Consider the following 18,533-nt stretch of genomic DNA (forward strand, 5'->3'; position numbering starts at 1 on the left):
CCAAATGAATCCTGCAACACAACACATTCCCACCAGTAGTGTCTTGTAAGTGCTTTCACAACAAGTTGATCTGACTGCTTTGTTTATCTGAACAACAACTATTATTCTTATTGTTTTGCTTTACCATAGTACATAACGGTTTATTCTTGGAATAATATGTACAGAAAGTAAGAAGCATGTGAATTTGGAATAAATAAAACAACTTTCACTACAGATATGAAATGCCACTCAGTTTCAATAGTTTTCTCTGTCCCCACCTTTTTAAACAACATTTGAAGTCATATAGCTATTACATCCAGCTGGCGGTCTTTTTTCAATTGAAATGTACTCTTACTGGAAAGATTATATAAAAATAGAGTGGGGCGAGAAAGAGACAAATAAGGATAAGAAGTATGTATATGTACACATATGTAATATATGCATATATATGTGTATACGTACACATATATTATTGTATACTTTAGTCAGAACAACCCCATATATCACTACAGGATAGGGACAGAGTGACTGGAAAGCCATCTCGCAGAAAAGGACCTGGAAGTTCTGGTCAGCAGCCATCTGAATATGAGCCAGGAGTGGGCCCAGGTGGCCAAGAAGGCAAATGACATCCTGAACTGTATCAGCAATAGTGTGGTCAGCAGGACCCAGGGCAGTGATTGTTTCCCTGTACTCAGCATTGGTGAGGCTGAGCCTTGAGTACTGTGTCCAGTTTTGAGCCACTCACTTCAAGAAAGACATTGAGATGCTAGCACAAGTCATGAAAAGGGACAATGAAACTGATGAAGGGTCTATGAATAAATCATATAACAAGTAGCTGATGGAGGTAGGTTTTTCAGCCTGGAAAAAAGAAGGGTCAGGGAAGACTTTACTGATCTCTACTACTACCTGAAAGTAGGCTGTAGCAAGGGGGGAGTCACCTATTTCTCTCAGGCAACTAGTGACAGGACAAGAGGAAATAGCCTCAGGTTGTGCCAGGGGAGGTGCCAGTTGGACATGAGGAAGAATTCCTTCACTGAAACAGTGGTTAAGCATTGGAATAGGCTGCCCAGGGAAGCAGCAGAGTTACTACCTCTGGTAGATGTTCAAGAAATGACTGGATGTGGCACTTACTGCCATTGGTCTATTTGACAGGGTGGTGATTGGCCAAAGGTTGGACTCAATCTTGGAGGTCTTTTTCTACCTTGACTTTATGATTATGTGTATAACTTATGATTATGTATATATCTCTGTCTGTGTGAGAGTGTGTGTGTGTGTGTGCGCGCATGTGTATGTAAGTGTAACAGCCACACTACTCCCCCACACTGAAATCCAAAGAGGTTTCATGCCATAACTGTATTTCCCTATGCACCTCAGGGTGGAAACTGTAGTGTTGGGGGTTTTTTGTGGTTTTTTTTTTAAATCAGTTTTATTTCATTGCAGAGCTACTACTCCAAAACATGGCCACCAGGAAAGGGGGTTGGTGCGATGACTGCTCAGGAAACAGTTAAATACTGACAAATTAAAGGGAGAGAAAACGGTTTGGGGCTTGTAACAATACAGAGCAACCACTGGGAAAGATTAGATGCAGAGTTTAGAAGTATTTATTTTTTTCTTTCACTGGAACATGATGGGCTTTATGTTTTGGTCCATTTAAAAAGACTTAATGTTTGAAGCCTGAAGTAAGAGAAAGCCTCTCCTTCCAAAAAGGGGAAAACTTTTTTGATTTTACTACATAGATGAATTTTAAGTTAGCTTTAGGCTTGGTTAGCTTCAAATATCTTCTGAATGCTGAAACAATAGGTGAGGCAATGGCAACTACTCTGTGTAGGGGAATACCAGTGTTCTTTCAAAGACACTTATGCAGTCTTAAGTTTTTCTCCTAAAATCTAAAAAAAAAAAAAAAAAAAAAAAAAAAAAAGTCTTCAAATTCTTATTTTAAGACAAAAGGCAAAAATGCACTGTGTAGCACAGACTGAAGAGCAGGAACCCTCTGGCTAGGCAAAAAGCCAAACATATGTGGGTGTTAGTCTCCTTGTCCTCCTCTCCACAATCCTCTCAAAAATCCACAAAGAAGAGGTTCTTATTACAGAAGAGACACCCAGAGATCAATTCTCTGACCTAGGAATCCAGAAAGGAATGCTAGAAACCTTATTTTAGACAAGTCAGAGCTTGGATACCACAGGGACAAGCTCAGCTCAGAGACATGCTTAATGTCAAATAAATAAGTTTTGATAAATGTCCATTTCCTGTGTTAAACATACCACAGAGAAATAAAACAATGTTGCTGCAGTAAATATAAATTAATACAAAATCTTTGTTTTGAAGATCACTTTCACAGCTGGCTCCATGGATCACTCAGTTGCCCAAACGTCCAGCTTGGTGATCACTTATACATTCCCTCTTTGACAACATTTTGTTTTTTGAGTGCCCTTAATCTAAAATGATATGGATTATTCACTTCACAACTCAAGCCAGTTCAAATGTAGGAATTTCAATCCAAAACATTGTAAAGCACTACTATCATTAATAGAATATTTATTGTGTTACAATATATCCCACTTCAGTTTTGCCTTTGCATGGTGTATATACCTGGTCTAGATGTGCATAAATACACTATGCCTGAAGGAGACTTTGTCCTGACATGTTGCTGCAGTCCTGACACCTGAGGGAAGCATGTTTGGTACAGCACTCAACAAAATAAACCAGCCATCACTGCCTTTCCCTCCTGAATTGTTGTCAGTGCTTGTGAAACCACAGGCCTGTTTAGCCTTGTGGGTAGCTGGCCTAAAGAAAAGCAACCTCGTGCCCTGCTCCACTTTCCACAAGCGTCAGGAGGCCACCAAAGGGGTATAGGCCAATCTCTGCATAAAAAAGCAAAATGTATTGCTGTGGGCAACAGTATGAGAGCCTCTCCTGCTCCTCCTTGCAAATGGACAACCACAGGTGAGGCACAAGTGTGGAGAGGGAGCTGCACTGCAGAAAATCTGGCAAGTATGAGAGCATGTCCCCACAGATGCCTGCACAAAGTTATCCAGAGTAGATGAACAAGATAGAAAAAGCCACAACTTAGGCTGTCCAACAAAATAGGCAAAAATGGGGCAATCCTTGCCAGTCTGCCTTATGCATGGCATCTTGTGGAAGTCAGGGAAAAGCTGCTCAGCGTCTCTGAACCTGTATGCACTTAAACCAGAGAAAGCCCAACATCTACATGAAATATGAAAATAAATAGAGAAGCAAAGCCACTCAAAAACTGATCAAGCTCATATTAAAAAGCTTTTTATGTATGTATAGACATGGCTGTGACCTTGCACATGAATAAGTAAGCTTTTATTTGAAGTGAAACAATCAAACATTTAACATCACTTCCATTGACAAGAACCCCCTAAACTGTGCAATTTTAGATCTACAAATAATGAAATATTACCATCCTCATCTTAGTATGATGCACAGTAAACTTATTCTGTTTAAAAGCAGAATTTTGTGCTGGAATGTCCCTGAGATCTCACTCCTGCTAATTCTATTCATTCTAGCAGTGTGTAATGTGAAATATTTACATGTATTCTAGTATTCTTATGCAGCTTTAAGGAACTGTTTACTCCATTTGCAAAACATCAGCATGTTTGAGGGTTTGTCCATTGTGTAGTGTCACTTGTGATGTAGTTGTGCACACAGCAAAAGCGTACCTTCCACCTAGAGCTGAGACATGGGCGCTGCCAGCACACTCTGCACTGCTGCCAGTGTTCAGTTCTGTTACAATGAGTTTGCTCCAGCTCCTGCTCTTTTTTGTGTAACAAGCTGCCTTCCAGCACCACGTTTTAGCTCTAATTAATTTCTTAATAAAAATATAATTTATTTTATAATCTAGTCCTGAAACTTGGCTAAATTCTCCTTCTTACCAGCAGTTCTAAGATATCCAAATTGCTATCTAATTAAAATCTGTTCTTTCATTACACATTTAAAAACTAAATTCTAATATAAAGTTGGGATTTTTTTTTTTTTTTTTTTTACTTCTTCACACACAAAATTTAGGAATGACTGTAGGATCTACTGGGACAATTTTGTCTACAAAATAGTCACAATCAGAGAATTAAGATTCCTCTGTAGGACTGCAACTTTCCTGTGGGAAATAGTAAAGGTAAGAAGATTTTCAGAAAGCTTGAAATGTAGGCCTTAGAAACAAAGAGCAGAGAAAATTAGAACTAGCTGGTATAGGTATAGTACAATTGGTATTACATTGCAAAATTCAGATGATTTTCAAAATAGATTGTTAAATTTTTCAGGTATTTTTTCTATTCATTATCCAACCCACGAATTGTTGCAAGCAAAATTGAGTTTTAGAGAAAAACCCATGCTAAATGAATAACCTTTAAGTACTATAACTCTCCTCACTGATGTGTCAAAGAAGATACATAAATCAGTCATAGTTAAATCAAACAACTAAAACATGAGAGTCAGACATTCAAACAGTAGAAGGGTCACCTCAGATTGTTGAACTAGCAGAAGTTAAGGCTTTTCAGCTCCTTCCTGAACCTTTTAATTTGATTACAAATTCTGCTTATGTTATTAATGTAATTAAAAGAATAGAAGGATCAGTTTTAAAGGATGTTAGTAATGATACCCTATATCGTTGTCTTTCATGTCTTTATACAATTTTACAACAAAGAACGCACAATATTTTGTTTCTCACATTAGAGTTCATTCCTCGCTTCCAAGATTTATAGCAGGAAGAAATGCAAGAGCAGATAAACTGATAATGGTTGTTTCAAACACTTTACCAAATATTTTTAAACAAGCAAAACTAAATCATGCATTTTTCCACCAAAATGCACAAGAACTTGTGAGGACATTTCACATTTCCGAAAGTCGAGCTAAAGCTATCATTAGTACTTACCCTGATTGTCAGCTTGTGCAACCCTGTTTCTACAGGAGCTGTCAACCCACTGGGTTTACAAAGCCTACAATAATGGCAAACAGGCATCACTAAGTATCCTTCCTTTAAGAAATTTAAAAACATTCATGTGTCAGGATGGATGACACATGGTGCAAAACATCAGGTGCAGTCTTAGCTTCTGTCCACACAAGAGAAACAAGTAATCATGCCTGTCAACATTATTTATAAACATTTACTTCACCAAGCGTGCCCCAAGAAGTAAAAACAGACTAGTGCCCCACATTTATATCCCAAAAAGGGATCACATTTTTAACAGATTAAAGTGTTCATCACACCTTTAGGATTTCTCACTCCCCCACAGGTCAAACAATTATCGAAAAGATGAATCACATGATAAAATGCATTCTAGATCAACAGAAGGGGGCAGTAGATGTGACGCCATAGACAAGATTGAGCAAAGTTTTATATGTTTTTAACTTTTTGAACAGCTCTTCTACAGAACCTGATCCACCAATTTTTAGGTATTTTTCAAATCACACAGGTGAAACTGACAGAAAATCCCCTTGTTTTAATTAGAAGCCCTGAGACAGGACAAATTGAAGGTCCTTTCCGACTAATAACTTGGGGTAAAGAGTATGTTTGCATCTCTACAGGTGCAGGAATCTTAGTGGGTTCCGGCAAAGATCAAAGCATATCGCACTCAAGAAAGCACTGATGAGTCCAAGAATGGAGAAACAAGTATGCAGATGTCAGCCAAACAGAGAGACTATGAGTCACACCTGACATACCAGTGGAACCTGCAAACCTTGATTTAATGTCAATGATAAGCGTGTGAATTGCTGGTTGCATAGAGCTCTTTTGGCAAAAGTGTAGTTTCTATTGTGTTATGTTATAGAATAAGAGAAAATTAATCCCCTCATTGGACTTTTAAAGATGAAATTACCCCATTTTTACCACAGTCGATTAGTCCCCAGGCAACTTTGGGAAGGAACGAAAGCAGAATTTGTGAGTTGAAATATATGGGGAAATCTTTTGCCAAAAATAGCTCACTAAAGATTTTTAGTGAGATAGAGTGTTATGCGGGTGCTGGCTAGTTTTGCATGCTTCTTGCAGTGCAGATTTGCCTGTGAAACAGCCAAAAACAAATGTCTGGGTGACTTTAGACAAGGCAGGCTCAGACACCATGTATGTCCAATTCAAATCCAGAAAAGCCTTTTTCAACCTGTCTAGTCAGTGTGGCAGTAAAAGATTGGCTGATACCTATATATTATGATTCCTTGACCAAAAAGCAGCTTAATAATAAATCAGATGAGGTTGCCAACGGGAGCAATCCTGTGGCTGATTGGGACATTTGGACCAAAAAAATTCCTCAAGCACTTTCTGAGCCCCAAGAATTGGAGATTCTTAGTTCCTTAACAATAGATTTCTGTCTTACATTTTCAGATAGCCATTAGTCAGAGAATGATCCTCCAAAATACAATGTCACTCCCAATTACCCTGCTTAGAGAAACTTGAGTTTTTAGTGTAATTACTCAGATAGCTTGGGTGGACTTTCTGGGGTTGATCAACATCCACGACAATTACAAAAGGATATACTTTTGTAGAGATAGAGCTTGGCAAGGCATTCCATCACACCTTGAAGGTCTTCCATGCAGTATTAGACAACTTACTGTGCTAGCATCTAGTGCTAATAGAGTCCTTAAGAAAAAATGTAGAGGAAAAAAATTTGCCCATCAATATGAAGAAAATTGTAACAGTGATTTTAGACCTGGAAAGCTGTGAAAAGAGTTTCAGCAGGTTTTCTTCTACCCTAACTTGCTTCTGCCATGACACTGTAACAGTTAGATCAAGTTGGATGTTGGCTGAGTAAACAAACCAGTGCCACATCCATTGCAATCAGTGATATGCTGACAGATGTCAGCAGTGTTAGACATGGTACCCTCCCAAATAGAGCAACAATTTATTTTCTTTTACTGGCACATAGACATGGTTGTGAAGATTTTGAAGGATTGTGTTGTATGAATTTGTCTGACCATTCTAAATCTATCCACAAAAGCATACAAAAGCTGAAAGCTATAACAACTTAAATCAAAGAACACTGTAGATCATGGTTAGACAATTTGTTCAAAGGATGGAGTTTTGCACCTTGGTTACGGGAACTTCATAAAATAGGTTTGTATGTGTTGGTTGTTTAAGTGATGAAACTAGTAGCAGTATGTTGTATACTTCGGTGTGTACGACAAATGACAGGCAAAACTGTCAAAGAAGTTTTTATCACACAAGATATAGATGTAAGAAATAGAATCACAGAAAGTTCTCAAGATCTTACAGATATAGTGGATGTAAGTATAGGCACAGATGAAAGCTTTGAATTAAGACCTTAGAATAGATGAGACTTATTAGAACACTAAATAGTAACCATTAGCAGATTAGACTTATATTCTTTGAACACACCAAATACTTTACAACATTAAAATTACTGTAGTATAAAATAGCAACACTTCAAGCAAACAAGAGAGGTAACTCAAACAAGCAAAAAGACATATGTATTGCAGTAGAGTTATGTAATGCAAGGTAGTCAATAAGCAACAAAGTTAAGAAGGTTTCTTTTTGGTTGTACTGTAGGGGGGGAAACATGGGAAATAGTAAAGGTAAGAAGATTTTCAGAAAGCTTGAAATGTAGGCCTTAGAAACAGAAAGAGCAGAGAAAATGAGAACTAGCTGCAGCTACAAAGTCTGAAAGTAGAAGAAGTTACAATAGTATAGCAAGCAAGGAATTAAACAATAGCTTGAGTTTTAGGCTTGCTAAGATGGACCGTAAGACTGCAGGAAAATATGCTAGCAAGATAGAAGGTTTTAAGCTTAATAGTGCTGTATTGTGTGTTGTTAATAGAAAGGAGACAAGCAAGCATTCCATTAAACAGGTGTACATGTACTTGTAGTAATTGGCTAGAACAATTGTCTATAAGCTTTAGCAATATGCTATTGGCTAGAAAGTTTTTCAAATATCCTGTAACAAAGAAGTCTTTTGCTGTACGCTGGCTGTACATGACTTTTGCCATCTTCCTATTGTCTCAACCATGTAATGAGGCTGACGCCACAATAAAAGCTCAAAGAACATATCCCAGCAGTCCTGTCCTGTTTGTGTCCCCAACACTCTTTTCCATGTCAGTTTTATCTCAACTTTAATATTACCATAATTTTAATACAGTAACTAGTGAGTATGAAATATTACTTACATATATTTCTGTATCAAACTAAGATAAATTAAAATACTGGCTGATACTAGCAGGTCAGAGTTTTAATCATGTTTTTCTAAAACAAAACCTTAAATTATTGGATCCTTTAGTAATCAGCAAATCTGTGGATGAAGTACTCATCTGGCAAAGCCCAACTGTCATCTCCAACTCTGGGCAAGGCACCTCAAATTCCTTTGCCTCAGCACATATGCATGCAAAACCAGCTGTGTAACCCCAGTTATAGTTATTTGCTGCTGTTACTTGGCATTTCTCTCAAAGCTTTCATGCAACAAAATGGCAGTTTCTTCACGTGTACCGAATGATCCCTATAACATTTAAAGGATCGATGTCATGGTTTGAGGCTGGCACAATGCCAGTGCCCCCATGAAAATATACTTTCCTTAGTGGCTTCTGTGAGATGTGATTAGGAACAGAGCAAAGCAGGCTCCAACTTAGGAATAAGGGAAACAAGTTTTATTAATTATAACATCTAAAAAGGAACAGACACAGAATTAAGAATGAAAACCCTCCAAATACATTCCTGCTCCTCCCCCCACCATTTCCTCCACAGCATGAAATAACACCATAGATTTCCACCCCGTCACCATCTAAACTGGTGATTGAGGCGCTTCCAAAGGGGTAAAGAGGATCCCCCCCTCCAGGCGTGCGGAGAAAATAGTTGTGTGAGTGGCACACACCCCAAAAGCCCTGGTACAGGTCCTAACGAAGGAAGTTAGGCCATTTAGGAAATCAGGCAGTTTTGTTTGTTTCAAGCACCTCAAATAGCGCATCCACCTCTTCCCCCGCCTGCCGTGGGGGCCATTCCCTCACCACCCCCTTTGACTCCTTTGGCTGCTTCTGCACCACCACTAATACCTACTACACCTGCTGAATGCTCCACCCCTTCTCTAGCTCCACCTAACATACACTCAATCTTTTCTCCCCCTCCTACTGCTGTCCCTCCACCTCCTTCTAGCTGGGACACAAATGCTTCCTTACCTAGTCACCTCTTATCACCAGGTACAGCCATTGACCTACAGCAGGCTCAAGCTAAGGCTAATACCCCTCAAATGAGTAGTTCTGTGTCTGAAGATGGGCCATACTGTGGCACCCGATCCAGGACCTCCAAAATAGACAGACTTTTTCCCCTTAGAGAAGTTCCTGTGGGGGGAGTAGTGGGAGGTGTGGGTTTTGTGAATGCTCCTTTAACTGCTTCTGAGGTGAGAGGATTCAAGAAGGAGTTAAGCAATTTAGTTGAAGACCCTGTGGGCATTGCTAACCAAGTCGATCAGTTCTTAGGCCCAAATATCTACACTTGGGGGGAGATGAATTCTATTCTAAACATATTATTTTCCCCAGAAGAGTTCTGAATGATTAGAGCCGCTAGCATAAGAATTTGGGAAAAGGATAACCATCCAGGACCCCAAGTGCCATCAGGTGAAGATAAATTGCCACTAGTGGATCCCAATTGGAACCCTAACCAGGAGGGAGGGAGGAAAGCCATGATGGAGTACAGGTCTCTGATAATTCAAGGGATAAGAGAATCAATTCCCAAAGGAACTAATACAAAATTGGCATTTGAGGGTGCACAAGAGAAAGATGAAATTCCTGCTACTTGGCTCAATCGCTTAAAGCGGAACTTTCAATTGTATTCTAGAATAGACCCAGACACCAAAGAGGGTGAAGTGCTATTGAAGGTCCAGTTTGTTACTAAATCTTGGCCTGATATACGGAGAAAACTGGAAAAGATTGAAGATTGGCAAGAAAAGGACATTAATGAGTTATTGAGGGAAGCATTGAAAGTGTATTTGAGGAGGTGTGGGATCTCAGCACACCACTGTGGATGTGCAGAGACACCGGGGAAGCCACTGGGGGGCTTGGAAACCCTGAAATGTTGCCAAAAGAGTTTGGTGGCTTGACTTCGATCCATCTAAAGGGGAAGAACCTGTGTATGAGGAAATGAGAGCTTCTTGGGTGTGAATAGTACATTTATGGAAGGAAATACAGATTTTAGAAAAATAGGTACAGGGGGGTCATGAAGACAAGATGGAGGACTCAGGGCGTGGTCCTGTGTTCTTCTTTCTTCTTCATGTCTTCCATTTTGTGTGGTGATGTTGGCACTTGGGGATTGGTTCAGGGTGAAGGTACACTTGTCTATAAGGGTGAATAGTATTGGGAAATAAAGGTAAATATGGCACATGTAATTTTCACTATAAAGGACACAACCGCCCTGAAGGCTGGGGAGAGTACACTTGACTGTCCTGCTGAGCAGACCTTGGCTGGGCAGAAAGAAAAACTTTGTAGATAAGAGTTAATAAACAAGATTGAAGACCGAAAATCTGAGAGTCCAGACTCATCCTTCAAAATCGCGGCCGCCCAGAACCACCTTTCCCGTGTCGGGGCAGAGACATATAACAGCAGACCCCGACAAGGAGGGAAGAAGAAAAAGCAAAGGCCAAAGCTAGGATCATGGTCCCTATAGCTAGAGAAAGTGTGGGAGCTAACAACCCTTCCCTACAATCCAAGGCCACGAAAGAGTGGGGGAGTCCACCACCAGGAGCAGGTAGGGACAGGCCAGTACCATCAAGTACGAGAGGAATGGAGAGGCCTCAAGTCCCTTTAAGTGAAAGGCGTTACCTCTAACGACTGGAAAAATTTTGTTTATAGATGGCTCTTCGAGGGTAGTAGATGGAAAAAGAGCTTCAGGTTATGCCATCATAGACAGAAAGACTTTACAAATTGATGAAAAAGGGAAACTGCCCCAAACCTGGTCAGCCCAAAGTTGTGAAATATATGCCCTGAAAAGAGGATTGGACTTATTGGAGGGAGACCGGGGAACCATTTATACAGATTCCCAATATGCATTTGGAATAGTACATACATTTGGGAAAATATGGGAAGAGCGTGGATATCTAAGCTCAAAGAGAAAAAGCTTAGCTCATGAGAATCTAGTCAAGTCTGTATTAGAATCTCTACAGAAATAGCAGTAGTCCATATAAAAGGGCAACAGAAAGAACACAGCCTTGAAGTTAAAGGAAACTGGTTGGCTGATCAGATAGCAAAGGAAGCAGCCTTAGAACCGGGAGATCCAGTAAAAGTTTTTAAAGCAGAAACCACACCCGAGGAAGAGGAAAGAGAAAAACCCATATTTAGTGAAAAAGAACTAAAAGCTATAAAAGATTCAAAGCTACACCAAGGGCAACGAGGGGAGTGGCTAACATCAGACGGACGGGTATTTTTAAACAAAGCACTTGCTCGGACGGTGCTAACAGAACTACATTAATTAACCCATTGGGGAGTCCAAGGATTATGTGATCATTTCCTAAGAAATAACCTTTGCATAGGTGTTTAATTAGCAAAATGACTTAGCAAAAGCAATCATAAAGGGGTGTTTAATTTGCCAAAAAGTAAACCAGAAAGTCATGAGAAAAGTAATACCTGGAGGGAGGGAACTAACCCTAAGACCTTTCCAAAGCATACACATAGATTTTACCGAGATGCCCCCAGTACAAGGATGCAAACATCTACTAGTTATAGTAGATCATCTCACTCACTGGGTAGAAGCCTTCCCAGCTAAAAAGGAAACAGCCCAAGTCGTGGCAAAAGTAATCTTAGAAAACATTATCCCCAGATATGGAATGGTGAATACCATAGACTCAGACTGAGGTCCACATTTTGTGGCCCAAATATTGCAAAATATAATCGAAGCTTTAGGACTAAAATGGAAATTACACACTCCGTGGTACCCCCAGAGTTCTGGGAGGGTAGAACGTATGAACCAAAGTCTCAAAAATGTATTGACTAAATTAATCGAATAAACAAAAATGAAAGTGCTTGCCCCTAGCGCTTTTGCGCATCAGAACAAGACGCTGGTCTGATATAAGGATTTCACCCTATGAAATGATGTCTGGACTGCCATTCTTGTTAACACCCTATAGCACAGGAGACTATTTAGAAGGTGAAGAAGCTACCAGAAAATATTTCGAAGTCATTGGAAGAACCCTAGCAGGACTTAGAAAAAGAGGACACCTCCCCCAAACCTTCCCTCTTGACACAAAAGCACATAACATCAACCCAGGAGATTGGGTTTTGATAAAATCCTGGAATAGTAAACCATTAACGCCTAAATTTGAAGGCCCCTTTCAGGTACACATCATCACTAATTCTGCAGTGCGGACCAGAGAAAAGGGTTGGACCCACATCACGAGAATTAAAGGACCAGTCCCACCCCCGAACATTGGACGAGACTCGTCAGTGTCTCCATCTGGTATTGGACCAGATTCCCCACCACCTTCACCCCCAAACATTGGACAAGATTCATCAGTGTCTCCCTCTGGTATTGGACCAGATTCCCCACGACCTTCACCCCCGAACATTGGACAAGATTCATCAGTGTCTCCCTCTGGTACTGGACCAGAGTCTACACCACCTTCACCCCCGAACATTGGACAAGATTCATCAGTGTCTCCATCTGGTATTGGACCAGACACCATACCACTTTCACCCCTGAACACTGGACAAAATTCATCAGTATCTCCCTCTGGCATTGGACCAGATCCCACAGCACCCTCACACCCTAACTCTGGACAGGATTCAACCACATCAGGAGTTAATTTAGCTGAATATACTATTATAAAAGGACCAAATGACTTAAAGCTGACACTCAAAAAGAAGAACCAAAAAGACTGAATTGCATAAAAGAAAAAGGTTTAGAATCATAACATGTCTTAAAGTGTTTTAAGAAAATTTGTAAAAGCTAAAAATTGTTAATAAGTAATTTTGGTTAAATCCTCCCAACTTAGTACCAAAGACTCCAGGTTAATCTTCTGCAGAGTGCTCCCCTAGGAGAGACCAAATTGGCAGGGACAGATCAAGAGAGGTTTAAACAGAGGAGCAAGAGACTCGAAAGAACTTGGAAACTTCTTCTCAGTAAATCCTCAAGAGGCAAGCCCGGGTGGGCAGGCTGTGCAAGATGACCCATACCGGACTCTTGGGAAGGGTAGTAGTGATGGCTCTGATTGCTGGTGGAGCTCTGGGGAGCCCAGCAGAGCCGTGCAGTGAGTGCTACCAATCTCTCTATGAGAAAGAAGTAAGTTCCTTGCTAAGAGTCCACACCGACCTAAGCTATAACTGTGTTAACCTCTCCCAATTGATCCTTTTTCAACAGAATAAGAAAATATATTGGATGGCCCAGAACACCGCCACCTTTAGGCAGCCACTCCTAGGAGAGTACCCTGTAGGAGAAGCCTGGTGGTACTTTGAACATGATACTACTAAAACAAGCCTGGTAAATCTGGTCGAAAGAAAAGGTATCTCTAAATATTGGGAAACCCCTAAACACCTGTTTTGGGTCAGTGGTACCACAGCATCCACTAAATGGTCAGGAGACTGGTCTGACAGTTGCATCATTAGAATTATAAGACAAACTTTCTTTATATTACCCAAAGAATCTGGATCAAGTTCAAGAGTCCCTATATATAATGATTTCAGAAAAACTAAATTGAAGAAGCAGTATATACTAAACCAAATTATGAAGTTACAAACAATAGCAAATCAGACCTCATTAACTCTTAATCATATTAATGACCAAATCACCCAAACCAAAACAGTAATTTATCAAATCAAATTAACTGTAGCAGTCATGAGAGACACCTTAAACGAAATAAGAAAACTAGCATATGTAAGAAATCATGAAAAGACTCTTGCACTTGATTCCAGTTGGGATAATCTATGGACTTTCAAAAAGGGTTGGAAAACTATAACCTTCACTGTGTGTACACTTGTGAGTTTGTCCTTATTTTTCTGTTTAATTAAAACGGTGACATCTGCTGTACAGAATAACCTAAGGATCTCTAAAGAGATTAACCTGAGGAAACCAAAAAAAGTAATGAAGTTAAGTAAGTATGATTACCAAAGTGCTCAAGAAATTTATAATCAATACAAAAGATATAGGAAAGTATATGTTAATGAGCAAAAAAATTGTAAATTGATGCAAGCTTAAACTTAAGATTAAGCCTGATCAAAGAAAAAGAGGGGGGAACTGTTATGAATAAAAAGATACCTATTTTTATTTAAGGTTACAGAGAAAAAAAAACGGTGGGACCAGTTGCTGTTAAATTAGCTTAATTGTAAAGAGTTCTTTAATTGCCCGTTAATGGTTGGTGATTTAGCCATTGTCCTCCCAATGCTTGCCCCGGAGCTACACCTGGACACGCAGCCCAGGAGAATAGGAGTGGCCTGGGACCACGTACGCAAATGAATTAGGGGACCTAGGTGATGTCTAAGGATGGGCACATAGTCCAGTGCCTGCTTGGATCCTTTTTGCTTCTCACCCTGGCCTGAAAGGATGTTCACTAAGGAGGAGACCCGAAGTGTTGGACCGAAAAGCAGGAAATCTGCTAATCTCCTGTGAGGACGCAGTCCCCAGCTCTGCCTGCAGACCAGCGGACAAAGCTGCATCACCCTCCTCCTCTGTGCCACTCCTGGGAGCAGCGGCAGCGTGGGCGCAACCCATCGATTTCTCCCCACCTGAGCTGAATCTCTTTAATAAAAGCATTAAAAAGGAGAAAGATCTCCTGCCCATTTATTTCAGTTTCCATTATTCAAGAAAGGGGTTAAAATCTTTGTGTCTGTCTGCCCAGAACTCCCACAGCAGCCGGGCACTTTCTCGCGCCGCATCTCCCACTTCTCCTTCTGGCCAGCCATGCTGCCACTCCATGATATCGAATTTCAAGGCAGCACAGGCACTGGCTCTCTATCTCCTGGGGGGCAGGCGGGGGAGGCCCGATGCTTCTCAGGGCTCCTCCACCCTTCCATCTTGCAAAGCCTTCACCCCCTTCCTCTGCCCAAGGTTCCTGCCTACCTCACCCGGCCGCATGGCTTCCCCTCCGCCCAGCCAGCCCTAGCCGGGCAGGGGAGCTCTGACCTCCTTCATGGACCTGGACCAAGAGATGGTTCTGGGAGTTCTTGCTTTTAACCCCGTGTTCTCAGAGGCGGTCCATACCTTCCGTGGCCAAACCAGGTGCCAGTATTCAAATCCAAGCACTGATTGGTTTGACCACAACCTCCCAAAAAACTCATTTCCTTCTTAACCTACGACACCCAGGAAGCAAAGAACTTTATTAACTGTAGCAGAGAGCAAGAATTGAAATTGTACAAGTTTTACCTGAAGACTCACAGGGTGATATTTCTCTTACCTTGAACATTTTCAAACAGTTTATTTCATGTCTTTTTATGACAGGAAATGAGGAATATGAAATCAGTCATCTAGGTATCAGCAGCAGTATATCCTTTATCAAAACTGTGTGTCATTAAGACATAAACCGTGGGCCTCTTCCAATCTTAGGTTATTCTTCTATCTTAATTGCATGGACTTTTTTTTTCTTTTACTATTTCTGACACAGAAAGCAGAAGTATGTCCCAAATGCCAGAGAAACAGAAGTTTTGAGATATTCTAGACTGTGGTCAGACATTGTCTTCCCAATGAACATGGCTAGTAAGTATTTAGAAAACTTCAAAAACTGATTATAAAAGTACTTTAAATCTATAACCAATATAAAATTTAGATATCATATCATATCATATTATATCATATTATATATCATATTTAATCTATAACCCAACAATACACACATCTACATAATTTAAAATAAAAATTGCATGGCCAGTTTTAGGTTTTTAAATCCATTTTATAGCTTCACGACCAGCAGCAATATGTCCAGCACATTGGGGCTGTGGCCTCCTGTCTCATCACAATCAGCTAGCAGAGCCTGCAGCACACAGGCTACTAACAAGTCAAGCTCCTAGATTTCTGCCATGGGAATCAAAATAATGCTGGACTTGTTCCCATGTGTGCATTTGAGATTTACTTCTCAGGGTCCCTGACCCTGACTGTGGTCTTTTAAATTTATGGATCGGTAACAGAGAACTGAAAAATTAAAACACTTGAAGTTCCTTACCCTTCATATTTACCACACCAGATGGCTGCTGGCAAGTGTTAGCATTAGGGCAGCTTTATACTGAAACAGTGCTTGGGTAAAAGAATTGCACTTTATCAAAGATGATGTGAAGGCTGTCTTTTCACAGGTCCAGATGCTTCTTGCTCTGGTAAGGCATTTTACTGATATGGAACTCTTTGTCTGAGGGATCCGAAAAATGTATTGCTGTATACTCCTCTCCCAAAGGCATCTCTCTCTTGGAAAGTAGCTACCAGCTAGTTTTTGCAAGACACACACCCAATCTCTTTGCTGGTCAAGCAAAATTGACCTGATTTTCAGGAAACTCAGTTCAAATCAGTGAACCTCAGTCATCATAAAAACATAGAAATGCAAAGTATCTAAGTGTAATACAACAGTAGATTTCTATTTGAGACCTTCCACTGTCCTGAAATGGTTATCAGAGATTTCAGCTTTTAATAACCAGGCTCTAAAAAACCCCACTTTTTCACTTCTTTATGTCATTAGTTCTTGTATGTCCCTCACAAAAGCTTGTTTATTAAATTGGTTTTGCTGATTAATGACTTCTGTAATGGAGTAGACAATTATTCAGCTCTTAAAGAAAATGGGTGTTAAATACAAGGATAAATTTAAGCTTTTTTCCCCTGGGATTAGCTTTCATTTTATGTTGCATCTGTTATCTTACCTTCCATAAGAGCACAGCCAGCAAGAGGAAGATGAGAATTCCCACCAACAAACTGATGGCAATGATCCATCCGACAACATACCCACGAGGCTCCAGATTGTGCAAGGCCTCAAAGACCACCTACATAGCAATTAGAAAAAAAACTTTTTAGAATTGGAAGTTGTATTGTTTTCTCTTGTACTTATTCAACACATTGTATGGTGGCCTCACTGATCATATTTCATCTGTCAAACAAATAGGGAACGCAGCCTTAATTTAGTGCTTTCCATCAATTTTTCCCAAAGGATTTTTAAAGCTTTCAAGTGGATTTTGAGTAGTTGTGTGTTGGATCCAAAGAATATGAGCCTCCTGTCCAGCACAACACTTACCCTGCCAAGCCCCAACACTGAGCTTGTTCAGGTGCTGGGCCATCAAATGAGCACAATGTTTTGCATGAAAAAATCCATCCCTTGGATTGGCAGGGATTGGCATGACATCTTGCATGGCTTGTCTTACTCATCATGTTCTGGCCCTGCCAAACCCCCTGATGCTTCACATGAAATACTCATTATGAACTTCTGTGGGTTAGGTTTTCTGGAATGAATTTCTTCCCATTTGTTATCAGGGAGATGCTGGGGGTGGCTTTCTAGGTAAATAGACAGTGATTAAGAAACAAAAGCAGTAGCCAAACACTCTGATATACCATTGAAATGGTTTTGGGAAGGGGAACAGGGATTTGGAGTTTTTAGCTGTGTGGGAGTAGTCATTTCCCGTCTTGGAGCAGAGACAGTCATGTCAGAGTTTTTTCACCTAGGACCTCTGCTGCACAGTGGTTTCAACACTGCCATGGAGCTCTGCCTGCCACCTGCTTGTAAGCCTGTTGCTTGCAAGAGAGAAAGAGTCCTGGCTGCCCCATTGACTGAGACTTCTCCAAATACCAGCGCCGAGAGAGACAAGCACAGTCCATGTGGGAGCCTGGGGGAGTCATTCCTTTCCATCCCCTCCCCAAAGCCACGGCATGGTGAGATGCCTGGAGCCGGGGTTGCCCGCGGCTGGACCTCTGTATGGTAGTGCAACATCACGACAAAGCCCTGCCTTCCTTCCCAGCATGTACCAACTCCAATTAGCTGCGCCAAAGACGGATCACCACTCGCATGCGTGCCTGGTGGAGTAATTTTCCTTTTCCCTTCCCCCTCTCTCACTTGAGCTGCTAGTACCACCACCAGGGAGGTCCCCCTCTTGCATCAGAGTGCCCCCTGAAGCCGCAATGGAGGTACTGCAACTTCTCTGCCTCACCCAAGTCACCATCAGCCCCTGTTGTGGTTGTAACTACACCAAAGGGAAAATAGCTTAATGGGTGAAAAAGTCTATTATTGGGGTTTTTAAAAATCATCATTGTTATTATTTGTTCCATCTTGTTACATATATATATATATATATATATATATATATATATATATATATATATAAAAGAACTTTTCTTCTTTTTCCCATATTCTTGCCTTGAAGCCCTGAAATTTTTGAAGTCACAATAATTTGGAGGGAGGGGTCATTTTTGCATTCCAGGGAGGTTTCCACCTTTTATTTGTCTTTTAAACCAAGACTGCTTGTTAACTACTTTTTCCCCAAAAAAAACCTGGGCAAAAACATCACTATTAAATACAAATCATCCCTGCCGTGCTTTACAAGAAACATTGTGCGAGAGGCAAGGACACATATAGTTTTTCTGGAAATGCTGGGACCTGTTCTCTTCTTTTTTCTATATATAGTATGTATGGCAGGGAAATACAGATAACAAGGAGCTT

At 40.6% G+C, this 18,533-nt stretch overlaps 1 protein-coding gene across 1 annotated transcript in view; it reads right to left on the bottom strand.

Annotated features, from left to right (window-relative positions):
* Positions 1-1,712: 1,712 nt before the first annotated feature.
* LOC121337405 (integrin alpha-9-like) overlaps positions 1,713-18,533 on the bottom strand; it is a 143,093-nt gene continuing 126,272 nt past the window's right edge. Inside the window, exons 15-17 of the mRNA XM_041407492.1 lie at positions 16,750-16,869; positions 4,871-4,934; positions 1,713-1,865 (exon numbers count right to left, since the gene is read on the bottom strand). Coding sequence (XP_041263426.1) covers positions 4,926-4,934; positions 16,750-16,869 — 129 coding nt within the window. The 3' untranslated portion in view covers positions 1,713-1,865; positions 4,871-4,925. The remainder of the gene's footprint in view (positions 1,866-4,870; positions 4,935-16,749; positions 16,870-18,533) is intronic.

This window comes from Onychostruthus taczanowskii, unplaced genomic scaffold (genome assembly GCF_017590055.1).
Source record: "Onychostruthus taczanowskii isolate IOZ18803 unplaced genomic scaffold, ASM1759005v1 scaffold268, whole genome shotgun sequence".
Lineage (NCBI taxonomy): Eukaryota > Metazoa > Chordata > Aves > Passeriformes > Passeridae > Onychostruthus > Onychostruthus taczanowskii.